General features: G+C 54.3%; 6 protein-coding genes and 6 pseudogenes across 6 annotated transcripts; 5 read left to right on the forward strand and 7 right to left on the reverse strand.

Moving 5' to 3' along the window:
* Positions 1–972: 972 nt before the first annotated feature.
* On the reverse strand, positions 973–1,815 carry LOC131095074 (scale keratin-like). The gene is made up of 2 exons (XM_058042660.1): positions 1,542–1,815; positions 973–1,442 (listed from the first exon to the last, which is right to left on the reverse strand). Exons 1-2 carry the CDS (start codon positions 1,813–1,815, stop codon positions 973–975), a joined length of 744 nt encoding a protein of 247 aa, XP_057898643.1.
* Positions 1,816–4,862: 3,047 nt separating this feature from the next.
* On the forward strand, positions 4,863–5,726 carry LOC131095075 (scale keratin-like). Its single transcript, XM_058042661.1, has 3 exons — positions 4,863–5,136; positions 5,281–5,430; positions 5,551–5,726. Exons 1-3 carry the CDS (start codon positions 4,863–4,865, stop codon positions 5,724–5,726), a joined length of 600 nt encoding a protein of 199 aa, XP_057898644.1.
* Positions 5,727–6,437: 711 nt separating this feature from the next.
* LOC131095269 (scale keratin-like) lies at positions 6,438–6,833 on the reverse strand. Its single transcript, XM_058042938.1, has one exon. It carries the CDS (start codon positions 6,831–6,833, stop codon positions 6,438–6,440), a length of 396 nt encoding a protein of 131 aa, XP_057898921.1.
* A 3,710-nt stretch (positions 6,834–10,543) lies between these two features.
* LOC131095077 (scale keratin-like) lies at positions 10,544–11,390 on the reverse strand (annotated as a pseudogene).
* Positions 11,391–11,782: 392 nt separating this feature from the next.
* Positions 11,783–12,409, forward strand: LOC131095078 (scale keratin-like; annotated as a pseudogene).
* A 1,348-nt stretch (positions 12,410–13,757) lies between these two features.
* LOC131095297 (scale keratin-like) lies at positions 13,758–14,179 on the reverse strand. Its single transcript, XM_058042975.1, has one exon. The coding sequence runs from the start codon at positions 14,151–14,153 to the stop codon at positions 13,758–13,760; it is 396 nt and encodes a 131-aa protein (XP_057898958.1). The 5' UTR covers positions 14,154–14,179.
* Positions 14,180–15,210: 1,031 nt separating this feature from the next.
* On the forward strand, positions 15,211–15,629 carry LOC131095298 (scale keratin-like). The gene has a single exon (XM_058042976.1). It carries the CDS (start codon positions 15,237–15,239, stop codon positions 15,627–15,629), a length of 393 nt encoding a protein of 130 aa, XP_057898959.1. The 5' UTR covers positions 15,211–15,236.
* A 1,466-nt stretch (positions 15,630–17,095) lies between these two features.
* Positions 17,096–17,535, reverse strand: LOC131095079 (scale keratin-like; annotated as a pseudogene).
* Positions 17,536–18,548: 1,013 nt separating this feature from the next.
* On the forward strand, positions 18,549–18,988 carry LOC131095080 (scale keratin-like; annotated as a pseudogene).
* A 1,264-nt stretch (positions 18,989–20,252) lies between these two features.
* On the reverse strand, positions 20,253–21,521 carry LOC131095081 (scale keratin-like). The gene is given in 4 exon segments (XM_058042663.1): positions 20,253–20,835; positions 20,838–20,874; positions 20,969–21,073; positions 21,481–21,521. Coding segments are annotated over 4 exon segments (582 nt in total). The 3' UTR covers positions 20,253–20,436.
* Positions 21,522–21,888: 367 nt separating this feature from the next.
* On the forward strand, positions 21,889–22,328 carry LOC131095082 (scale keratin-like; annotated as a pseudogene).
* A 1,462-nt stretch (positions 22,329–23,790) lies between these two features.
* On the reverse strand, positions 23,791–24,230 carry LOC131095083 (scale keratin-like; annotated as a pseudogene).
* Positions 24,231–25,416: the final 1,186 nt, after the last annotated feature.

The raw sequence follows: 25,416 nt of genomic DNA on the forward strand, positions 1-25,416 counted from the left end.
CTAGCAACAAATGGGGGAAAAGAGGTGGGAAAGCTAAAGCAGCTTTACGGACAAAACTTTTTTATTCTCAACATCCCGTCTAAAACTCCTCTCCATAAATTCGAACCCATTTCCCCTTGCCCTGTCCCTCCAGGCCTTTGGAAATTATTTCTCCCCGTATTTCTTTTCGGCTCCTTGAGACACTGAAAGGTGAAATGAGATCACCCCGGATCTTCTCTTCCTCAGGCTGAACAAACCCAGGCAGAACTTTCAAAACCCAACAGACAGAATGAAAACTTAGGTCTCGTCCTTCCCTTGTCGTCCTGCTAGGTTAGAAACGCTGCAATTATGTCTTAATTGTTTGCTAAGCGATGTGGTGATTGAGGGGCCTGGGGTGTCACCAGGAATCCTCAGAGCAAGAACAATTACTCAGAACCTCGGGGAAGTTAATGACGGGCAAATTGCTAAACAAACATTCCTCAACATCGCGTTAAGTACCCCAATTAAACTCCCATTCCACATTTCAAACTCGGGGAGCAGGGCAGATCCTGTGATAAGGAAACCTCAGCACGCTGGGGAGTTCTGCTCCCGGAGGAAAAAATAAATGACAAATAAAAACCAGAGAGGCTTTTGTGCAACACCAACAGCGGTTTAATGTCAGAGAGAAGAGCAACAACCGAGGGCAGGGAATACAAGCAATCCCAGGGGCAGCAGGGGATGCAGAATTCCTGTTCTGGGAGCAGGGACCAGATCAGGAGAAGGATAAGCCAGGGATGGAGGAGTCCAGGCACAGAGAGGGGATGGAGGGCTCAGGGTGTCCCGAGGGGATGGAGGGCTCAGGGCAGAGAGAAGGGATGGAGAGCTGAGGGCACACCCAGAGCTGCTTGGCACACTCAGCTGCCATTGCCAGCACCTCCTGCCCGGTGTCCCCATGGCTCGGGCCAGGCTCCACGGCTGGCACTGCCTCTGGAGGCTGGCACTGCCAGGGGGGCTTTAGAAAACCCCACAGCTCCCGCGGCGGGACCTGCCCCATCTCTGGGAGCCAGGCACGGAATAGCCCAGGCCCCGTGAGGAGAAGCCGGAGCTGTAGGACCTCCCGCAATTGCCAAAGGAGCCCCCATAGCCCCCAAGGGAGCCCCCATAGCCCCCAAGGGAGCCCCCATAACCCCCAAAGGATCCCCCATAGCCCCCAAAGGAGCCCCCATAGCCGGTGTCACCTCCATAACCCAGGGAACGGCCGTAGCCCAGGGAGCCCCCATAGCCCTGGGAGCCCCCATAGCCCCCACAGCTTCCCAGGCCAAAGGAGCCCCCATAGCCCCGGGAGCCCCCATAGCCCCCGAAGGAGCCCCCATAGCCTGAGAAACCCCCATAGCCCCGGGAGCTCCCATAGCCCCCATAGCCAAGGGAGCTCCCATAACCTCCAGACCCAAAGGAGCCCCCATAGCCCAGGGAGCTCCCATAACCTCCAGACCCAAAGGAGCTCCCATAGCCCAGGGAACCCCCATAACCTCCGGACCCAAAGGAGCCCCCATAGCCAGAGGAGCCCCCCAAGGCCAGGGGACCCCCATAACCCCCTGAACCTCCCAGCCCAAAGGAGCCCCCGTAGCCCTGGGAGCTGCGGGAACTGAAGGAACGCCCCGGCAAGGCTGGGCCCGACGATCCCACAACGCTCTCCTGAGGGCAGGTGCTGAGCACAGGGCCCGGGATGGTCACCACCACCGGCGGGGGCAGGATCAGGGCTCTGGAGTCAGGGCACTGCTGCACACATGGCTCGTTGGAGCTCTCGGCGATGGGCTGGGGGCAGCTGATGCCGCAGGACTCGTTGGAGTAGGACATCCTTCTGTGCTGGGAGGCTGCAACACACAACAGAAAGGACTTTAAAGCTAAATTGGCTGAGAAGAATCAGAATTAAACTCTATGTGTGAAATATCGGAGGGAAACAGGTAAATTCAAAGAAATCTCATTATTGTATTAGTCTTCGTCTCACCATGATCATCCTTGCAAGAGAAATTCTGTGCTGGATAAATTAAACAAACTTATAGCAACCTGTGGCAAAGATTCAGTCAAAGGTGTAAGACCAGCAAGAAAGAAGCCAAGAGGAAGAGGAAAAGAGGCTCATGGGCTTTATGTAGTAATTCAGATTTTATGGGGATCAGTGCCGCCGCTTACCTTGTTCGCTGCAGGGTTGGGAACAGGAGCAGTGGATGAAAGGCTCTGGGTGATGTGAGCTTTTATATCCTCCTCAAAGCCACCCCCTGCGCCTCCCGTCCTCGTTTATTACAAAACCAACGCCACAGTGGGCGCTTCCATTCTGTCACCTCAGCAATGTCCCTCCCAAACTCGCGTGGCTGTGACACAACCGCTGATGGCAATCAGCTCCCTCTGAGGGCAATCCGAGGGGATTTGGGGAACTTGGGGCTGAGGGGTGGTCGTGGAGTCATTGATTATAGCAGTCCTGCTTGAGTCCAATTTTAATGTCCTGTTAATTGGGACATTTTAATGGCCACGTTAACCATGGTATGGAGCTGTTTTTTGGTGCCACCTTCACCAGGTGAAGGTCACCCAAGTGGACCTAAAATTGTGGCTCTGAGAGGACATGAATTCTCCTCATAGCTGAGTAGGGATTTACAAAAATCCCCAAAGAGATCAAAATTAGTACAGCCAGAAGAGGCCTTGGCTTTAAGCTAATTCCAAATATTTCATGATTTCATTTGAAATCTCAACTTCCAGAAGTTCAATTTGAAATACATTAAAAAACTTAATTTTCTTTCCTCCCAACCCTGAAGTACTGACCACTACAGAAAAAAAAAATTAATAGAATAATAATAAAATACCAATATATTGCAGTAATAAAATAAAAAATATATATTTTATTATGATGAGTCTGGGACATCCTGCAGTTACTTTTTTTCTTTCCTCTTGCAATTGTTTTCTAATTTTATGACATTGCAAAAGAGAGGCAATAAATTACCTCTAAATTGTAAAATAGCCCTGTTTGTGAAGTGTCATCAGGATTTGCTGATAATAATGAGAGGTACTGGAGGATAATGACTTTAAGCTGCCTCACAAATACTCGTTAATAGTCAGTGCTTGCAATTTCTGTTATTATCCTATTAAATGGAGGCTGGGAGTTATGAGGATTTGTTTGAGTTAGCAGCTCCCTTGTTATGAAACATCATCATTTAAAAATATCAATCAATGTCACTCCTCTTGATTCCTTAATCAGCATTTGATTAATAATTTCAGTGCTGGCAATGATTTAATTTTCATTCCTGAGCTCAAATTCTTTATTTTATTACCTGTTAACACGTTTGGGATGACTATGACAAGTACATCATCTGCCATGTCAAGTGCAGTTCCCTCTTAATTTATGAGGCAGCATTTCGCTGAAATATCTTAAATTTTAGGGGAGAAATTAAAGCCTGATTGTAAATTATCCAAATTTTCAGGCTTAACTATCAATATTCTGTGCAAAAGGGGTCTCAAAGTGATGTTCTAAAATCTCAACTCTTGAAGTCTCACCTGTAAATATTTTGTCCATGAAATTGTGCCTCGTGACACAGAGCCCTCAGCTCACGCGTCTCTGACCTGACGCTTCTGCCCCACTTTTGGGCGCTGACATTTCCGTGTTCCTGTCTAACACACCAAATATGAATTTCCTGTGGGCGTTTACAAAGCCCCTCATGGTCCTGGAAGGATCTGGAACATTCCTCAAGTGTCACTGCCTCCATGACATTCCAAAGCCAGCAGGGAATGGAGCAATGGAGCCCAGCTTGGAATTGTCAAGTGATTAATGGCATTTGAGCTGCAAACACGGGGATAAAACCCCCTCACGTTTTTAAAGCATTTGGAGATAATTGATATTTTCTTCACTTTTGAGACCCGTCTCCCTCTTTTTGTGCAGCTCCCGTGGATTTTCACGGGATTCACTTGAATTTTAAAAGACGAAGTTAATTAATCTGAACTCATCGAACCCAAAGCCAGCTCTCGTGATGGGGATTATTACCTCATCATTCACCAGCTCGATGCCCTCAAGTCTGTCCTGACATGGCCTCACGCCCGTTTTTTGCGCGTGGGGAGTGGCAGTGCAAAGCCAGCAGAATTAAATCCCTCCATGTGAGGGTTGTTCTGTGTGGGACTGGAGGCACGGAGGGCGTTTTGTCCCTGTAAGCACTTTGGGAAATGTATAAAAGCTGCCACCACTCCGAGCCTCTCCATCCACTTCTCCTGAGTTATTCGCCTTGGTGAACAGGGTAAGTCGGATTTGAGCTCCTCTATCCTTCTCTATCCTCCTTTTTCCTCATCCAATTCTTTGATGTTATGGACTGGTAGATTTAAAAATTGTGCGTTGAGAAGGCTGTCGTAGAATAAAATGTGAATTTTCACCATGCCACTTGGAATAAACATTTCCAGGCATTTTAGGTACAATGTGTGGCCGTAAAATTTAAAAATATCTGAGTGATCATTCTCACTTTGTGGGAATATAAGGGTAAATGTTCTGGTTTGGAAGCTGAAGGCTACTTGGGAAAGGACATGAAATTACAGAAGTTGCTGCTTTGTATCCGACACTTCTTAACTTCCTATACATAAATTGCTAGACCTAGTTGGATTTAATAAATTTATAAAGAGATAAAACCAGATTTGTCACAGTGTAAGAAGTACCACCAGAGATGACACTAGATGTTTTCATCTGTGTGTGACATCTCAGGGACGTTGACAGCAACCAGAATTTGATTTCTGTGGTCAGATGAGGGTCAGATTTGGAAAGCAACAAACTCTGGGCTCCCACATTTTCCATGGCAAAGCACAGACAGAATCAGGTGGAAATTCCTGGATCTGAAATCTTTTTCCTGCTGTGCATTGCAGCCTCCCAGCACAGAAGGATGTCCTACTCCAACGAGTCCTGCGGCATCAGCTGCCCCCAGCCCATCGCCGAGAGCTCCAATGAGCCGTGTGTGCAGCAGTGTCCTGACTCCAGAGCCCTGATCCTGCCCCCGCCGGTGGTGGTGACCATCCCGGGCCCTGTGCTCAGCACCTTCCCCCAGGAGAGCGTTGTGGGATCGTCGGGCCCAGCCTTGCCGGGGCGTTCCTTCAGTTCCCGCAGCTCCCAGGGCTACGGGGGCTCCTTTGGGCTGGGAGGTTCAGGGGGTTATGGGGGTCCCCTGGCCTTGGGGGGCTCCTCTGGCTATGGGGGCTCCTTTGGGTCTGGAGGTTATGGGGGCTCCCTGGGCTATGGGAGCTCCTTTGGGTCTGGAGGTTATGGGAGCTCCCTGGGCTATGGGGGCTCCTTTGGGTCTGGAGGTTATGGGAGCTCCCTTGGCTATGGGGGCTATGGGGGCTCCCGGGGCTATGGGGGTTTCTCAGGCTATGGGGGCTCCCTCGGGGGCTATGGGGGCTCCCGGGGCTATGGGGGCTCCTTTGGCCTGGGAAGCTGTGGGGGCTATGGGGGCTCCCAGGGCTATGGGGGCTCCCTTGGCTACGGCCGTTCCCTGGGTTATGGAGGTGACACCGGCTATGGGGGTTCCTTTGGGGGCTATGGGGGCTCCTTTGGGGGCTATGGAGGCTCCCTTGGGGGTTATGGGGGCTCCCTCGGGGGCTATGGGGGCTCCCTTGGGGGCTATGGAGGCTCCTTTGGCAATTGCGGGAGGTCCTACAGCTCCGGCTTCTCCTCACGGGGCCTGGGCTATTCCCTGCCTGGCTCCCAGAGATGGAGCAGGTCCCGCCGCGGGAGCTGTGGGGTTTTCTAAAGCGCCCCTGGCAGTGCCAGCCTCCAGAGGCAGTGCCAGCCTTGGAGCCTGGCCCGAGCCATGGGGACACCGGGCAGGAGGCGCTGGCAGTGGCAGCTGAGTGTGCCCAGAAACCCTGGGTGTGCCCTCAGCTCTCCATCCTCTCTTTTTGCCCTGAGCCCTTCATTACCTCGGTATTCCCTCAGCCCTCCATCCCCTCGGGATTCCCTGAGCCCTCCATCCCCTCTCTGTGCCTGGACTCCTCCATCCCTGGCTTATCCTGGTCCTGACCCGGTCCCTGCTCCCAGAGCCCAAGTTCTGCATCCCCTGCTGCCCCTGAGACCTCCTGGATTCCCTGCCCTCGGCTGTTGCTCTTCTCTCCGACATTAAATCCCTGTTGGTGTTGCACAAAACCCTCTCTGGTTTTCATTTGTACTTGTTTTCCTCTGGGGGGACATTCCCTCTTGTGCTGGGAGGAGATGCCTGGGGTTTCTCACTTCGCCAAGGCACTTGGGTCTTTGTCATTTGGGAAAAGGAGGCAAAGAAACAGAATTGGATGCAAGAAAATTTTATTGAGCCAAGAATGCCAGGAGTGGCAGGGAGAGGGAGGGTGGGCAGGCCGGACGCAGGCCGGGTGTCACTCGCTGCAGGCCAGGGCAGCTTGTGCACAGCTCAATTTCTCCATGCTGGGCTGAGGCGGTGCCAGGGCCTTTGGGGCTGTTGCTGGTGGCTCTAGCAGGGCCCGCAGGTGTCCCAGAGCTTCTTGCTGTAGCGGGGCAGGGTGCAAGGGCTGCAGGCGGGAGCAGCGTAGGCTCTGCCAAAGGTGCAGAGGCCCCCCGAGGCCTGGGTGGCGCCGGCGCCATAGAGGCCGCCCAGGCCCAGGGAGCCGCCAAAGGCCGGTGCTCCGGAGGAGCCCACCACGGCCTGCTGGGGGAAGGAGCTGAGGATGGGGCCGGGGAAGGTGACCACCACGGGCGGGGGCTGGATGAAGGCAGACGAGTCGGGGCACTGGCGGGCGCACAGCTCGTTGCAGCTCTCAGCGATGGGCTGGGGCACAGCCACGCTGGTCCTGGGCACTGGGCACAGCTCAGCGGTGGTCCTGGGTGGGCACAGGTCGTAGCAGGACATCTTGGCGTGCAAAAGATGAGGCTGAAAGGGGATTCAGAAATACAGGCATTAGAACAGACGTGGGGATCTCCCAGTTCAGTAGTGGACTGGTCCTAGACTTTACACAAACCCTGAGTGACTAAAGTCACACAGCCTTGCCCATTCTGCCCAGCGCTGGCCCTGTGCCCTGCAGCCCCCTCAGAGCCCTGATCCCCACACCCCCAGACCTCACAATCCCTTCCCAAGTCCCTGTGTCCAGCTTGGAGCTGTCTGTCCTGTCCAAGGGTCATAGCATGACATCCTCCAGGGCTCAGGGTTGGTTTGCAACAAATTGAGACATAAAAACTATAAAAACTCAGAAGGTGATGAGAGAAATTCTCAACATGAGTGAAATCACGGCATTGTGGTTTATGTTCAGCCTTGATCGTCATGGTCAACACCCACTGAGCACCTTAATAAAAAAATTCCAGTGTAAAACCATCCCCAGAATGACCAGACCTCACAGACTGATCTTTGCTCTGGCCCCACATCGTTTTTTCATTCAGCTTTTGGAAATGCCTACCCTGAAGAACAATATAAGAACCCCAGTCCCATCTCCCATGAATTTCCCTGAAGTTGAGAAGTTGGGAAGATCTGGGGACTCCCAAAGATTTTGGGACTCCCAAATCCCCCATTTCCCACTGGTTTCATTAAGAGTAATTCCAGACAGAAACAATGTAAAACTGTTCTAAATCTCAGCATTCCTAAAGGAATCTTCTGCAACTGCTCTGGTACAGGGTCTGATTAAATAAATAGAAAGAAATTAAAAATTCATACTCACTAAGCTCCTCAAGGCGAATGAGCTGAGAGAAGTGTCTGGATGGACCCAGGCATTGGAGCTTATATAGAGGATCCAAACATTCCTGAGGGCTTGGAATCTTGCTTGGACTGGGGGTTCTGCCTGAAATAAATTGTTTACCAGCTTTGAGTCACAAAAGTTTGGAGTTTGTGGCAGTTCTGATTTCATTCTCATTCTCCTATCGTGTGATGTCGGAGTTTCACCACCTTGATTTCTTTAATCTTGGGTCTTAATTGGTGCTGGCAACTCCTGGCATCATTAGAGTGACCTCACTGGAATCACCATGTTCATTAAGCTGACTCCACATGTTGCTTCTTCCTTTACAACTTTGTCATGAGCTCGTCTGCTCCCAGATTTTGTAAGACTCATCTCTGGCTGACATGGACATTTTTCCTTAAGAGCCCTTTAAAATTATCTGATAAATTAATTAGAAGCAGAAACCAGCTGATTCCAGAACTACCCAGGAATAAATGTGTTTTCCAGCCCTAATTAAAGAGACCTTGTTGGTCAGAGATGGATTTGAGGGGTCATGAATATCTGCTGAGATCATCCAGGACACTCAGCAATTCCCCAATAGTTTTCCATTGAGAGGAAGGTTTGGAATCAATCCCACATAAAAATCACTTTAACTAAGAAGGCTTTAGTGGTAAATAAAATTCAGGTGCTGGATGTTCCCATATCAAGTCTTGTGATTCCAGATTTGAGGAAAAATCAAAGAGGTAGATCAAGGTTGTTCTTTAATGTCGTGGGTGCAATCTCTTATCAAGAGTGTTCTGGCCCTTCTTGAGAAAAATACTTTGTAATGATTTCACAAACATTCATTATCTGCTGTTCAACCCAGCTAATGTTCGGTGTTGTATGACATGAGTGATTTAGACATTTCACTCTTACACAACCCCAGCTGCTTTAATGTGCAGGAAACAAGGTGGTGCCTGCCATTACTTTAATTAAGTCATTATTTGTGCCATTGGAAGTCAAGGGTTAATGATTAGTGCAGCTCTTCTTTTCCTTCTTAAAAAAAAAATCCTGTCCATATCTGTGGTTGAATCTTTTGTAAGTTAAATATTCCACCTTTGCTGTATTTGCTTTATTTCAAGCTATATTTTCCATTTATAATATTTGTTTATATTTATTATTATGGTATTATATACCTTTCATATGATTATTATTAATTATTGTTATATTATATTATTATACCTTTATTATATTATTATATACCTTTTTTTTGGTGATTTTTTTCAGAGCAAAACTTTTAGGTTTTCACCTGTATCCAGTGCATTTTACAGACCCTACTTGTTATTCCTGAGAAATCCCCTCAGAGATCATATATCTGCTCTTAATTCCTACACTGAAAATTGGTTGTTGTGGTCCAAACATTGGTTTCACACAAATATTTTCATTTCCTCTGCAGGTGAAAAAGGATTTGGGTTTAGGTTTACGCTTTGTTTGTTGCCCCAACAAGTTCCCCTGTATTTGCTGCAGGGGAAGGAAAAAAATTATTCTCCAAGCACAGAAAGGGATTGAGTCGTTCCCACATCTCCTAGCCTGGGGGGATTTACTTGCCTTGATTTATATTTTACAAAAATCTGACAGTCAGTGCAAGTTGTGCCTCATCCCTGGCACAAACTCCCTTTAAATCCAATCTCTTTTGATGGGCTGCATCAAAACCCCCGTGGGCAGCAGGGGAGAGGAGATTCTGCCCTGCTCAGGTGAGACCTCACCTGCAGAGCTGCCCCAGCCCAGGGAGGACCTGGAGCTGCTGGAGGGAGCCGAGAGGAGGCTCCAGGATGATCCAAGGGATGGAGCAGCTCTGCTGGGAGGAAAGGCTGAGACAATTGGGATTATCCTCTTTGGAGAAGGGGAAGCTCTGAGGTGACCTCACTGTGGCCTTGCAGGACCTGAAAGAGCTACAAAAAACATGTACAAAAAACTGAATAGAAATCAAGTTTAATGGAATAGTTGTTGATAGAGTAAGCTTCTCAAATATGAATTAGGAATTCTCTTTTCTATGAATGTGTTTGTGAAATCATGCCCTTATCTCCCAGCTAATGGAGACAAACAGAAAAAAATGTATAAGATGGATATATTCTCTAAGTGTTTTCATTACTTAATGCTATGAGAATCCCTTTCCCAAGAGATGGAGTGACAGGATAAGGGGGAATGGGACTGACAGGGAGGGGGTTTAGATCAAATTTTGGGGATAAATTCCTCCCTGTGAACATGGGGATGCCCTGGCACAGGATATTCCATGGCTGTCCCGTCCCTCGCAGCGTCCAAGGCCAGGCTGGACAGGGCTTGCAGCAACCTGGGGTGGTGGAAGCTGTCCCTGCCCATGGCAGGGTGTGGAATGAGATGATTTTAAGATCCCTTCCCACCCAAATAATTCCATGATTCTGTGATTACCTCTCTCGACTTTGTATTAAAAACACCACTATTTCAGTGCTCTCTGGGCTACAAAATTTATTTGGAGAGATTCCTCTGAGAAAAAAAAACCCTCTAAGTGCAGATTTTCTGAGCCTCAAGGGCCGTGAGAGCACTTGGGAAGCACTGAGCAGTGATCTCTGCTCCCTGTTTTGTTGTTTTGTAGCCCTTGCATGTCCCAGGGCTGATTAACAGCGCCCAAAGCAGGGAGGAGCGGCCAAGCACCTCAGCCCTGATCAGATAGTTTGTAGCTGCTGGGTTTGGCCAGGCCGGGCCCTGCCCTGCCCTGACTTTCCCTTTTGTGTCATCCAGGGCAGGCTGCTCCTCTCAGAGTGGCTCCTGCACACCCAGGCCCTCTTCAGAGGTTTAAACAACCAGAAACGGTCAAGTTGAATAGCTCTGTTATAAGCAGGTAAGACCTCAAGTCAGTAATCAGCACCATTTCAAATAAAAAAAGATGAAAACGCAAAAATTCGATGCATAGAAGATTTATTGCAGGAAAAACTTGAATAAATCACAGAGAGTACAAAGGAAAATATGGGAAAAGGAGACGTACAAAGAGAATCCAAAATATAAAGCTAAATTTTATAACTCATGCAAATGTCAAGAAGCAGAGCTGAATAAATGCAAAGACGACATGAAGTTCATATAACCGAGATAAAGGATAAAGATCAAAGAAAATAAAAGAAAAATTAAATTCAGATACATAATAAATTCACAAAATAAAACATTAGGGATTACATTTTCAAAGTGGAGATAAAGTAAAATACTAAATATAGGAAAAGACAAGTTTTAAGGGAAAGAGCATAAACGGCAAAGATTTAGATGAACAACTTCTAGATTCTTCCATGGCTGACAGATAAAAAAGATAGGATAAGCCTAGCAGGGCCCGCAGGTGTTCCAGAGCTTCTTGCTGTAGCGGGGCAGGGCGCAAGGGCTGCAGGCGGGAGCAGCGTAGGCTCTGCCAAAGGTGCAGAGGCCTCCCGAGGCCTGGGTGGCACCGGCGCCATAGAGGCCGCCCAGCCCCAGGGAGCCGCCAAAGGCCGGTGCTCCGGAGGAGCCCACCACGGCCTGCTGGGGGAAGGAGCTGAGGATGGGGCCGGGGAAGGTGACCACCACAGGCGGGGGCTGGATGAAGGCAGACGAGTCGGGGCACTGGCGGGCGCACAGCTCGTTGCAGCTCTCAGCGATGGGCTGGGGCACAGCCACGCTGGTCCTGGGCACTGGGCACAGCTCAGCGCTGGTCCTGGGTGGGCACAGGTCGTAGCAGGACATCTTGGAGTGGGATGCGAGGGTGCTCTGCAAGAGAGGGCAGCCATGGCAGGAGAGCAGCCCAGAGCAGTGCCTGAGCCAAAGGCCAGGGAGCCAGAGAACTGCCAGCAGAAGTGCTGGCACACTTACCCTTGTTCCTGAGGAGGAGAAGGTGGCCAGGGCACTGCTTGCTCCACTCTGGCCCAGGCAGGGCTTTTATAGAAGCCCCGGCATTGCTCATCTCCAGCCTGGCCAATCTGTAGCTGATTCCTGGGTGCCATCCTGGCTATCAAGGAACTGACATGGCAGGAAAGCCAAGATCACCTGAGCAGCGGGATGTGCTGGGCTGGCACCTGGGGGATGCTGACTCAGGGAGGGGCAGGGGCCGCACAGCCCTGGTGTCAGCAGCAGCAGAAGCAGCAGCAGCAGCAGGGAGTGTCCCCTGTGCAGATTGACCAGGATGGAGCTGAGCAATGCCAGGGCTGCTATAAAAGCCCAGCCTGGGCCAGAGTGGAGCAAGCAGTGCCCTGGCCACCTTCTCCTCCTCGGGAACAAGGGTAAGTGTGCCAGCGCTTCTGCTGGCGACTCCCTGCTCCAGCCGCGGCCGCTGTGGCTCGGGCGCTGCTGCCCTGGGCTGCTCTCCTGCCATGGCTGCCCTCTCTTGCAGAGCACCCTCGCATCCCACTCCAAGATGTCCTGCTACGACCTGTGCCCACCCAGGACCAGCGCTGAGCTGTGCCCAGTGCCCAGGACCAGCGTGGCTGTGCCCCAGCCCATTGCTGAGAGCTGCAACGAGCTGTGTGCCCGCCAGTGCCCCGACTCGTCTGCCTTCATCCAGCCCCCGCCCGTGGTGGTCACCTTCCCCGGCCCCATCCTCAGCTCCTTCCCCCAGCAGGCCGTGGTGGGCTCCTCCGGAGCACCGGCCTTTGGCGGCTCCCTGGGGCTGGGCGGCCTCTATGGCACCGGTGCCACCCAGGCCTCGGGGGGCCTCTGCACCTTTGGCAGAGCCTACGCTGCTCCCGCCTGCAGCCCTTGCGCCCTGCCCCGCTACAGCAAGAAGCTCTGGGACACCTGCGGGCCCTGCTAGAGCCACCAGCCACAGCCCCAAAGGCCCTGGCGCCGCCTCAGCCCAGCATGGAGAAATTGAGCTCTGCACAAGTTGCCCTGGCCTCCTGCAGCGAGTGACACCCGGCCTGCCTCTGGCCTGCCCACCCTCCTTCTCCCTGCCTCTCCTGCTTTTGTTGATGCAATAAAGTTTTTCTGCATTCATTTCCTGTCTGTTTTCCTCCTTTTCTGGAGTAATGAATTGCCCTGGGGATGGGGAATTCTGGGAGTGGGATGGGAATCCGTCTTGAGGTATTTTCTGGGCAACTGACAATGGAAGTGGTTAGAAAATATAAATGGGAAGTGGACAGTGCATTGTTATATTGGGAAGATAATGAATTCAAAGGGGAAAGGGAATCAGAAGACAAAGTACTGGGTTTAGAGGGAGGAAGAAAAGGAGAAGATGATGGAGAAGGAGAAGGAGAAGGAGAAGGAGAAGGAGAAGGAGAAGGAGAAGGAGAAGGAGAAGGAGAACGAGAAGGAGAACGAGAAGGAGAACGAGAAGGAGAAGAGGAAACAGAACATGAGATATGAGGTGACGGAGAAATTTTAAAAAGAGAGAAAGAAAAAGAGATAGACAATGAGAGATGGAACTGATGATGCAGAAATAAAATATATAGGGCATAGTGATGGGCAAGTTTGTCTCTGATTTCTGTCCCTGATTCTTTATTCAAAGCCAAGGGTGATGCAGAGGCACAGGACATGTGACAGCCTGTGCTCCTGGATGGCTCCCAGCTCTGGGGACAGTTCATCTCATTGCCAGCATGGCGGCAGGTCTTTAAAGGCCCATAGTGTCATTGCCTGTGAGCAGGGGGTATGTCTACTTTCAGGTAGAGTGCTCGGACCTCCTTGTCCATGACCTAGTCCATGTCCTTGTCCTTGACCATATCCTTGTCCTTGTCCTTGTCCTTCCTCTTATCATTTCGTGAAGCATTCCCTCTTCTCTCCTTGATATCAATCCACTTCCACTTTGTTGCTGTTTTCTTCTCCAATAAAACTGCCCATGTACCCATTCCAAATTCTATTTTACCGATACTGTAAGCTTCCATTTTGAGTTTCCCAAGGAACACTAATTCTCCTCCCACTTTTGGAATTCCCCATTCCCTGGGGTCTTCATGACATGACTCAAAAAGGCAAAGGAACAGGAATTGGATGCAGGAAAATTTTATTGTACCAAGAATGGCAGGAAAGGCAGGTAGAGGGAGGGTGGGCAGGCCGGAGGCAGGCCGGGTGTCATGGGCTGGAAGAGGCCAGGGCAGCTTGTGCACAGCTCAAGTTCTCCATGCTGCGCTGAGGCAGTGCCAGGGCCTTTGGGGCTGTTGCTGGTGGCTCTAGCAGGGCCCGCAGGTGTCCCAGAGCTTCTTGCTGTAGCGGGGCAGGGCGCAAGGGCTGCAGGCGGGAGCAGCGTAGGCTCTGCCAAAGGTGCAGAGGCCCCCCGAGGCCTGGGTGGCGCCGGCGCCATAGAGGCCGCCCAGCCCCAGGGAGCCGCCAAAGGCCGGTGCTCCGGAGGAGCCCACCACGGCCTGCTGGGGGAAGGAGCTGAGGATGGGGCCGGGGAAGGTGACCACCACGGGTGGGGGTTGGATGAAGGCAGACGAGTCGGGGCACTGGCGGGTGCACAGCTCATTGCAGCTCTCAGCGATGGGCTGGGGCACAGCCACGCTGGTCCTGGGCACTGGGCACAGCTCAGCGGTGGTCCTGGGTGGGCACAGGTCGTAGCAGGACATCTTGGAGTGGGATGCGAGGGTGCTCTGCAAGAGAGGGCATTCATGGCAGGAGAGCAGCCCAGGGCAGCAACACCCCAGTCACAGGGGCCAAGGCTGGAGCAGGGAGCCACCAGCAGAAGCACTGGCACACTTACCCTTGTTCCTGAGGAGGAGAAGGTGGCCAGGGCACTGCTTGTTCCACTCTGGCCCAGGCAGGGCTTTTATAGCAGCCCTGGCATTGCTCAGCTCCATCCTGGCCAATCTGCACAGGGGACACTCCCTGCTGCTGCTGCTGCTGACACCAGGGCTGTGCAGCCCCTGCCCCTCCCTGAGTCAGCATCCCCCAGGTGCCAGCCCAGCACATCCCGCTACCCAAGTGATCATGTCCTCCCTGACACATCACATACTTGATAGCCGGGATGGCAACCAGGAATGGGCCCCAGCAGCTCGTTTAATGGTCCAAAGGGGTGGGGCAGGGCGGGAATCAGCCTGGGCCAGATGGACATCTCTGCTCTTTGCCCTGTGAAGATCAGGCCTGACAGGAGAGTTCTTTGTTTGCAGTCTCGTGGAACCCCCTCGCCACTGATTGCCAGCAGATGGAGTCTGGTTCTGCTGGGCTCTCCCGTAATGCAGAGATGCCCTTCATTTTGAGGTATTCTGCCATTCCTGCCCCACATGCACCAGCCCCTGACAGGTGTTCCTCGAACCTAAGTGCTATCCCTGTTATCAGGGATATGAGGTGGCAGGAAGGACAACATGGCATGGGCAGCGGGATGTGCTGGGCTGGCACCTGGGGGATGCTGACTCAGGGAGGGGCAGAGGCCACACAGTCCTGGTGTCATCAGGGAGTGTCCCCTGTGCAGATTGGCCAGGCTGGAGCTGAGCAATGCCGGGGCTGCTATAAAAGCCCTGCCTGGGCCAGAGTGGAGCAAGCAGTGCCCTGGCCACCTTCTCCTCCTCAGGAACAAGGGTAAGTGTGCCAGCACTTCTGCTGGCGGCTCCCTGCTCCAGCCGCGGCCGCTGTGGCTCAGGCGCTGCTGCCCTGGGCTGCTCTCCTGCCATGGCTGCCCTCTCTTGCAGAGCACCCTCGCATCCCACTCCAAGATGTCCTGCTACGACCTGTGCCCGCCCAGGACCACCGCTGACCTGTGCCCACCCAGGACCAGCGTGGCTGTGCCCCAGCCCATTGCTGAGAGCTGCAACGAGCTGTGCGCCCGCCAGTGCCCCGACTCGTCTGCCTTCATCCAGCCCCCGCCCGTGGTGGTCACCTTCCCCGGCCCCATCCTCAGCTCCTTCCCCCAGCAGGCCGTGGTGGGCTCCTCCGGAGCACCGGCCTTTGGCGGCTCCCTGGGGCTGGGCGGCCTCTATGGCACCGGCGCCACCCAGGCCTCGGGGGGCCTCTGCACCTTTGGCAGAGCCTACGCTGCTCCCGCCTGCAGCCCTTGCGCCCTGCCCCGCTACAGCAAGAAGCTCTGGGACACCTGCGGGCCCTGCTAGAGCCACCAGCCACAGCCCCAAAGGCCCTGGCACCGCCTCAGCTCAGTATGGAGAAATTGAGCTCTGCACAAGCTGCCCTGGCCTCCTGCAGCCCGTGACACCTGGCCTGCCTCTGGCCTTACCACCCTTCTTCTCCCTGCCACTCCTGCCCTTCTTGGTACAATAAAGTTTTCCTGCATCCAATTCCTGTTTCTTTGCCTCCTTGTGTGCAGTCATGAAGACCATTGGAATGGGGGTGTTTCAAGTGTGGGAAGGGAATCAATTTTGCTGGTATGGACACAGGGAATGGGAATCTAAGAGGAAGGGGAAGGTTAAAAAAGAAGAGGGAATAGCTCATTGGATGTTAAAGTGGAGATGCAATTGTAATCAAAGTAGAAATGAAAGGATACGACGGAGAACTTTTGGAACTGGAGATGTGAGGTGACAGAGAACCAGGCAAAGGAGAATGAGACACAGTACAAGAAATAGAGAGAAGATAAGAAGGAGAAGAAGTTGAAGGAGGAGAAGGAGCAGGTCAAGGACAAGGACAAGCACAAGCACAAGGAGAAGGAGCTCTGAATATTCTGCCTGAAGAAAGACAGATCCCCTGACTTGCTGGCCATGAGACTAGTGCCTCTTACACATGTGCAGTAGTGTTGGCAAAGAATGGGCTTGGAAATGCAGTTTGGACCCATTCCAGTGCAAAGGCTACCAGAGCTCCAGCTCCTCTCTGCTGCCATGGCTCTGCTAAAGGACCTGGGACAGAAGTCAGAGGGACTTCCCCATTAGTCTTCCCTGTACGATAAATTTTTTTGATCAATTCTTCTCCTTCCCCTTCTATGTCTTACTCTATCTTCTTTATATTTTTTCAAATCCTTGTTTCCAACTTCTCTTTCCTCTTCCTCTTCTTCGACTTGCTCTTGTCTTTCTTCTTTGGGTTCTCTTTTCTCTTCTTCTCCTCTTCTCCTCCTTCCCCTCGTTGCTCTTCTCCTTCTCTTCCTCCGACTTCTCCTTCCCCTTCCTCTTCTTGTGCTTCTCGTCCTTCTGAGCCTTCTCCTCCTTCTCCTAATCCAACCCTGTCCCATCATTAGCTATCTCTTGACTCAGTGTGCATTTGGGTATCATTTTCTTGTCCACATTATTGTCCTCTGTACATGACCCTCATCTCTTTCACTTTTCCTTCATCTTCCATCTTCCATTGATCCCGGCAGGCAATCCCAGAAATGTCATATGCCCTCCCACTCTTAGAACAACCTCATCCCCGAGAATGTCCTGTTTTGCACAAAGGAAGCAAAGAGACAGGAATTGGATGCAGGAAACTTTATTGAGTCAAGAAGGGCAGGAGTGGCAGGGAGAAGAAGGGTGGTAAGCCCGGAGGCAGGCCAGGTGTCACGGGCTGCAGGAGGCCAGGGCAGCTTGTGCAGAGCTCAGCTTCTCTATGCTGGGCTGAGGCGGTGCCAGGGCCTTTGGGGCTGTGGCTGGTGGCTCTAGCAGGGCCCGCAGGTGTCCCAGAGCTTCTTGCTGTAGCGGGGCAGGGCGCAAGGGCTGCAGGCGGGAGCAGCGTAGGCTCTGCCAAAGGTGCAGAGGCCCCCCGAGGCCTGGGTGGCGCCGGTGCCATAGAGGCCGCCCAGCCCCAGGGAGCCGCCAAAGGCCGGTGCTCCGGAGGAGCCCACCACGGCCTGCTGGGGGAAGGAGCTGAGGATGGGGCCGGGGAAGGTGACCACCACGGGTGGGGGCTGGATGAAGGCAGACGAGTCGGGGCACTGGCGGGCGCACAGCTCGTTGCAGCTCTCAGCGATGGGCTGGGGCACAGCCACACTGGTCCTGGGCACTGGGCAGAGGTCAGCGCTGGTCCTGGGCGGGCACAGGTCGTAGCAGGACATCTTGGAGTGGGATGCGAGGGTGCTCTGCAAGAGAGGGCAGCCATGGCAGGAGAGCAGCCCAAGGCAGCAGCGCCCGAGCCACAGGGGCCGGGGCTGGAGCTGGGAGCCGCCAGCAGAAGCGCTGGCACACTTACCCTTGTTCCTGAGGAGGAGAAGGTGGCCAGGGCACTGCTTGCTCCACTCTGGCACAGGCAGGGCTTTTATAGCAGCCCTGGCATTGCTCATCTCCATCCTGGCCAATCTGCGCAGGGGACACTCCCTGCTGCTGCTGCTGCTGCTGACACCAGGGCTGTGCGGCCCCTGCCTCTCCCTGATTCAGCCTCCCCCAGGTGCCAGCCCAGCACATCCCGCTGCCCACTCCATCTTGTCCTCCCTGCCACATCATATCCCTGAAAACAAGGATGGCACTTAGGTTAGAGGAACCCCTGTCAGGGGCTGATGCGTGTGGATCAGGAATGGCAGAAGTCGTCAAGATGAAGGGCATCTGTGCATCACACAAAAGCCCAGCAGAACCAGACCCCATGTGTCTGCAGTCAGTGCGCCAGGGGGTCCATGACACTGGGAACAAAGACTCCTCCTGTCAGGCATGATCTACGTACTCCAAAGAGCAGAGATGTCCATGTGAGCCAGGCCGATTCCAGCCCTGCCCAACCATTTGGACTATTAAACCTCTTCCTGGAGTCCATTCCTGGGTGCCATCCCTGCTATCAAGTATGTGATGTGTCAGGAAGGCCAAGATCACCTGAGCAGCGGGATGTGCTGGGCTGGCACCTGGGGGATGCTGACTCAGGGAGGGGCAGGGGCCACACAACCCTGGTGTCAGCAGCAGCAGCAGCAGCAGGGAGTGTCCCCTGTGCAGATTGGCCAGGATGGAACTGAGCAATCCCCAGGGCTGCTATAAAAGCCCTGCCTGGGCCACAGTGGAGCAAGCAGTGCCCTGGCCACCTTCTCCTCCTCAGGAACAAGGGTAAGTGTGCCAGCACTTCTGCTGGTGGCTCCCTGCTCCAGCCGCGGCCCCTGTGGCTCAGGCGCTGCTGCCCTGGGCTGCTCTCCTGCCATGGCTGCCCTCTCTTGCAGAGCACCCTCGCATCCCACTCCAAGATGTCCTGCTACGACCTGTGCCCACCCAGGACCAGCGCTGACCTGTGCCCAGTGCCCAGGACCAGCGTGGCTGTGCCCCAGCCCATCGCTGAGAGCTGCAACGAGCTGTGCGCCCGCCAGTGCCCCGACTCGTCTGCCTTCATCCAGCCCCCGCCCGTGGTGGTCACCTTCCCCGGCCCCATCCTCAGCTCCTTCCCCCAGCAGGCCGTGGTGGGCTCCTCCGGAGCACCGGCCTTTGGCGGCTCCCTGGGGCTGGGCAGCCTCTATGGCACCGGCGCCACCCAGGCCTCGGGGGGCCTCTGCACCTTTGGCAGAGCCTACGCTGCTCCCGCCTGCAGCCCTTGTGCCCTGCCCCGCTACAGCAAGAAGCTCTGGGACACCTGCGGGCCCTGCTAGAGCCACCAACCACAGCCCCAAAGACCCTGGTGCCACCTCAGCCCAGGATGGAAAAGCTGCGCTCTGCACAAGCTGCCCTTGCCTCCTGCAGCCCATGACAACCGGCCTGCCTCCAGCCTGCCCACCCTCCCTCTCCCTACCTCTCCTGTCCTTTTTCATACAATAAAGTTTCCCTGCATCCAACTTCTGTCTCTTTGTCTCCTTTGCGATATACAGGACACGCTCGGGGATGAGAATATTCCAAGAGTGGGAGGGTAAATGGTATTTCTGGGATAGTCGGGGTCAATGGAAAATGGAAGACAAAGGAAAAGTAAAAGAGATGAGGGACATGGACAGAGGACAATAATGTCATCAGGAAAATGATACCCGAATGGACAGTGAATCAAAAATAGCTACTGATGGGTTAAGGTTGGGTTAGGACAAGGAGGAGAAGGAGGAGAAAGAGTAGAAAGAGGAGAAGAAGGAGAAGGAAAAGAAGGGGAAGCGGAAGGAGGCGAAAGATGATGAGATGAAGGAGAGGAAGGAGGACAAGGAGGATAAGGAGAGGAAAGAGAATGCAAATAAGAAAGACAAGAGGAAGTAGAGGAAGGAGAAGAAGAAATAGAAGATGAGAAACAACAGTTTGGAGAAATATAAAAAAGGAAGACTAAGTCATATAAACTCATGGTGAAGGGGATGATGGCAAGGAAATTTCATGTCCAGGGAAGAGTGACAGTGAAGTGTCTCTCTTATTTCTGTCCCACATCCTTTAGAAGAGCCATGGTGGCAGACAGGGCTTGGAACTCTGGTAGCATTTTACCGAGGTTGGCTCTCAGCTCCATGGCCAACCCCAGTCATGACAACAAAGCTGCAGGTCCATGAGAGCTCGGGTCTTATGGACGGCAAGCCAGGGGATCTCTCTGTCTTTAGGTAGAGTGCTCAGAGCTCTTTGTCTTTGTCCTTGTCCTTCTCATCCTCCATCTCCTTCTCCTTTTTCTCCTCCTTTTCCTTACCCTTCTTCTCTGTCGCCAAACCTCACCAGTTCCCACAGCTATCCTTCATATGCTTCCATTTCCACTTTGATTTCATTTTCATCTCCACTTTAACCTCCTGTGTCCCATCCAATTCTGTATAACCTTCCCCTTTGTATTCCACATTCCATTCCCGCATCACTCATCGGTGATGCTCTCCTGGCATCACCAATAAATTCCTCTTCCACTCTTGGAAGTCTCCGATCCCCAGGGGTATATATGACTTCAGAAAAGGAGGCAAAGAAACAGGAGGATTTGAATGCAGGAAAACTTTATTGTGCCACGAAGGGCAGGAGAGGCAGGGAGAGGGAGGGTGGTCAGGCCAGAGGCAGACCAGGTGTCACGGGCTGCAGGAGGCCAGGGCAGCTTGTGCAGAGCTCAAGGTGTCCAGGCTGGGCTGAGGCGGCCCGAGGGCCTTTGGGGCTGTTGCTGGTGGCTCTAGCAGGGCCCGCAGGTGTCCCAGAGCTTCTTGCTGTAGCGGGGTAGGGTGCAAGGGCTGCAGGCGGGAGCAGCGTAGGCTCTGCCAAAGGTGCAGAGGCCCCCCGAGGCCTGGGTGGCGCTGGTGCCATAGAGGCCGCCCAGCCCCAGGGAGCCGCCAAAGGCCGGTGCTCCGGAGGAGCCCACCACGGCCTGCTGGGGGAAGGAGCTGAGGATGGGGCCGGGGAAGGTGACCACCACGGGCGGGGGCTGGATGAAGGCAGACGAGTCGGGGCACTGGCGGGCACACAGCTCGTTGCAGCTCTCAGCGATGGGCTGGGGCACAGCCACGCTGGTCCTGGGCACTGGGCACAGGTCAGCGCTGGTCCTGGGTGGGCACAGGTCGTAGCAGGACATCTTGGAGTGGGATGCGAGGGTGCTCTGCAAGAGAGGGCAGCCATGGCAGGAGAGCAGCCCAGGGCAGCAGCGCCTGGGCCACAAGGGCTGGGGCTGGAGCACGGAGTCGCCAGCAGAAGCGCTGGCACACTTACCCTTGTTCCCGAGGAGGAGAAGGTGGCCAGGGCACTGCTTGCTCCACTGTGGCCCAGGCAGGGCTTTTATAGCAGCCCTGGCATTGCTCAGCTCCAGCCTGGCCAATCTGCACAGGGGACACTCCCTGCTGCTGCTGCTGCTGACACCAGGGCTGTGTGGCCCCTGCTCCTCCTTGAGTCAGCATCCCCCAGGTGCCAGCCCAGCACATCCTGCTGTCCAAAGATCTTGTCCTTCCTGCCACTTCACATACTTGATAAGCACAATGGCACCAAGGAATGGCCTCCAGGAACATCTTTAATGGCACAACGGGGTGGGACAGGGCTGGAATCAGCCTGGGCCAGATGGACATCTCTGCTCTTTGCTCTATGAAGATCAGGCCTGACGGGAGAAACCTTTGAACTCAGCCATGTGGAACCTCAAGTGCTCCAAAGGCAAAGAAATGTGGTCTAGTTCTGCTGGGCTGTTTTGTGATGCACCCATGTCCTCCATATTAAAGGCTCCTGAAACTCCTACCCCTGATGCTCCAGCTCCTTACTGGTGTTCCTGGACCCCATTCCGGGGTGCCATCCCTCCTACTGAGTCCCTCACGTGTCAGGAAGGGCAAGATCACTTGGGCAGTGGGACGTGCTGGGCTGGCACCTGGGGGATGCTGACTCAGGGAGGGGCAGGGGCCGCACAACCCTGGTGTCAGCAGCAGCAGCAGCAGGGAGTGTCCCCTGCACAGATTGGCCAGGCTGGAGATGAGCAATGCCGGGGCTGCTATAAAAGCCCTGCCTGGGCCAGAGTGGAGCAAGCAGTGCCCTGGCCACCTTCTCCTCCTCAGGAACAAGGGTAAGTGTGCCAGTGCTTCTGCTGGCCGCTCCCTGCTCCCGCCCCGGCCCCTGTGGCTCGGGCGCTGCTGCCCTGGGCTGCTCTCCTGCCATGGCTGCCCTCTCTTGCAGAGCACCCTCGCATCCCACTCCAAGATGTCCTGCTACAACCTGTGCCCACCCAGGACCAGCGCTGACCTGTGCCCCGTGCCCAGGACCAGCGTGGCTGTGCCCCAGCCCATCGCTGAGAGCTGCAATGAGCTGTGCGCCCGCCAGTGCCCCGACTCGTCTGCCTTCATCCAACCCCCACCCGTGGTGGTCACCTTCCCCGGCCCCATCCTCAGCTCCTTCCCCCAGCAGGCCGTGGTGGGCTCCTCCGGAGCACCGGCCTTTGGCGGCTCCCTGGGCCTGGGCGGCCTCTATGGCGCCGGCGCCACCCAGGCCTCGGGGGGCCTCTGCACCTTTGGCAGAGCCTACGCTGCTCCCGCCTGCAGCCCTTGCGCCCTGCCCCGCTACAGCAAGAAGCTCTGGGACACCTGCGGGCCCTGCTAGAGCCACCAGCAACAGCCCCAAAGGCCCTGGCACCGCCTCAGCGCAGCATGGAGAACTTGAGCTCTGCACAAGCTGCCCTGGCCTCCTGCAGCCCGTGACACCCGGCCTGCCTGGGGGCTGACCACCCTTCTTCTCCCTGCCTCTTCTGCCCTTCTTGGTACAATAAAGTTTTCCTGCATCCAATTCCTGTTTCTTTGCCTCCTTTGCCAAAACAGAGATATCTGTAGGCACGGAGGAGTACCTAGAGTGGGAAGGGAAATAGTGTTGGGGAATGGCCAGGGGCAATGCATAATGGAATGGGAATGGGAAAGAGATGAGGGACAGGGACAGAGGACAATAATGTGGACAAGTAAATGAAACAAAAATGCACACTAAATCAAAACATAGAGAATGTTGGGAAAGGGCTGGGTTAGGAGACAGAGGGGAAAGAGTAGAAGGATGAGAAGCATGAGAAGCACAAGAAGGGCAAGGGGAAGGCGAAGTCGGAGGAAGAGAAGGGGAAGAGGAAGGAGGAGAAGGAGGATAAGAAGAGGAAAGAGAACCTGAAGAAGAAATACAAGAGGAAGTAGAAGAAGGAGAAGAGGAAAGAGAAGATGGGAAACAAGGGTTTGAACAAATAAAAAGAAGATAGACTAAGACATAGTAGGGGAAGGAGAAGAAGTTGATGACAAATAAATTTATCGTACACTGAAGACTAATGGGGAAGTCTCTCTGACTTCTGTCCCAGGTCCTTTAGCAGAGCCATTGCGGCACAGAGGAATTGGAGCTCTGGTAGCCTTTGCGCTGGAATGGGTCCAAACTACATTTCCAAGCCCACTCTTTGACAACACAACTGCACATGTGTAAGAGTCAATGGTCTCATGGCCAGCAAGTCAGGGGATCTGTCTTTCTTCAGGAAGAGTGCTTGGAGCACCTTCTCCTTGTGCTTGTGCTTGTCTTTGTACTTGTCCTTCTCTTTCTCCTCCTTTGACTTCTTCTCCTTCTCCTCCTCACTCTATTTCTTGTACTGTGTCTTATTCTCCTTCGCTGGGTTCTCCCTCTCCTCACATCTCTGGTTCCCAAAGTTCTCCTTCGTGTCCTTCCACTTCCATACTGATTTCAATTTCATCTCCACTTCAACCTCCGTGACCCACCGCATCTTCTGTTGAACCTTCCCCTTCCTCTTAGATTTTCCATTCCCAGTGGCAATCCTAGCATCACCAATTCCCCTCCCACACTTGGAACAGCCCCAGTCCAAGGGACATTCATTACTCCAGAAAAGGAGGCAAAGAAACAGGAATTGGATGCAGGAAAATTTTATTGAGCCAAGAAGGGCAGGTGAGGCAGGGAGAGGGAGGATGGTCAGCCCCCAGGCAGGCTGGGTGTCACGGGCTGCAGGAGGCCAGGGCAGCTTGTGCAGAGCTCAGTTTCTCCATGCTGGGCTGAGGCGGTGCTGGGGCCTTTGGGGCTGTTGCTGGTGGCTCTAGCAGGGCCCGCAGGTGTCCCAGAGCTTCTTGCTGTAGCGGGGCAGGGCACAAGGGCTGCAGGCGGGAGCAGCGTAGGCTCTGCCAAAGGTGCAGAGGCCCCCCGAGGCCTGGGTGGCGCCGGTGCCATAGAGGCCGCCCAGGCCCAGGGAGCCGCCAAAGGCCGGTGCTCCGGAGGAGCCCACCACGGCCTGCTGGGGGAAGGAGCTGAGGATGGGGCCGGGGAAGGTGACCACCACGGGCGGGGGCTGGATGAAGGCAGACGAGTCGGGGCACTGGCGGGCGCACAGCTCGTTGCAGCTCTCAGCGATGGGCTGGGGCACAGCCACGCTGGTCCTGGGCACTGGGCAGAGGTCAGCGCTGGTCCTGGGTGGGCACAGGTCGTAGCAGGACATCTTGGAGTGGGATGCGAGGGTGCTCTGCAAGAGAGGGCAGCCATGGCAGGAGAGCAGCCCAGGGCAGCAGCGCCTGAGCCACAGGGGCCAGGGCTGGAGCTGGGAGCCACCAGCAGAAGCGCTGGCACACTTACCCTTGTTCCTGAGGAGGAGAAGGTGGCCAGGGCACTGCTTGCTCCACTCTGGCTCAGGCTGGGCTTTTATAGCAGCCCCGGCATTGCTCAGCTCCAGCCTGGCCAATCTGCACAGGGGACACTCCCTGCTGCTGCTGCTGCTGACACCAGGGCTGTGTGGCCCCTGCCCCTCCCTGAGTCTGCATCCCCCAGGTGCCAGCCCAGCACATGCCACTGCCCAAGCGATCTTGTCCTTCCTGCCACGTCGTTTCCTTGAGAGCTGAGATCACACCCAGGGCTTCAGGAAAACTTAATGGTCCAAAGGCGTGGGGCAGGGCTGGAATCAGCCTGGCCCAGATGGACATCTCTGCTCTTTGCTCTATGAAGATCAGGCCTGACAGGAGAAATTTGTAATCTCCGCATTGTGGAACCCCTTGGTACTGAATGCAAAAAAATGGGATCTGATTCTGGTGGGCTCCCCTGTGATAACCTGATCGATTCCATGGTGAAGACAGCTCAAATCCTGCCCCTGATGCTCCCGGGACCGCACGGATGGCACTCAGGAAAGGGCTCCAGGAACACTTTTAATGGCCCAAATAGGGGGCCAGGGCTGTAATCAGCCTGAGCCAGATTGACATATCTGCTCTTTGCCCTATGAATATCAGACCTAACAGGAGAAGTCTTTGTTCCCAGTCTCATGGAAGACCCTGGGTAAATAGTACTAGAAGATGGGATGTGGGTGTTGCTGGAACCCATTCCTGGGTGCCATCCTGGCTATCAAGGATCTGACGTGGCAGGAAGGACAAGATCTTTGGGCAGCAGGATGTGCTGGGCTGGCACCTGGGGGACGCTGACTCAGGGAGGGGCAGGGGCCACACAGCCCTGGTGTCAGCAGCAGCAGCAGCAGGGAGTGTCCCCTGTGCAGATTGGCCAGGATGGAACTGAGCAATGCCGGGGCTGCTATAAAAGCCCTGCCTGGGCCAGAGTGGAGCAAGCAGTGCCCTGGCCACCTTCTCCTCCTCAGGAACAAGGGTAAGTGTGCCAGCGCTTCTGCTGGCGACTCCCTGCTCCAGCCCCGGCCCCTGTGGCTCGGGCGCTGCTGCCCTGGGCTGCTCTC

This window comes from Melospiza georgiana, chromosome 33 (assembly GCF_028018845.1).
Source record: "Melospiza georgiana isolate bMelGeo1 chromosome 33, bMelGeo1.pri, whole genome shotgun sequence".
Taxonomy (NCBI): Eukaryota; Metazoa; Chordata; class Aves; order Passeriformes; family Passerellidae; genus Melospiza; species Melospiza georgiana.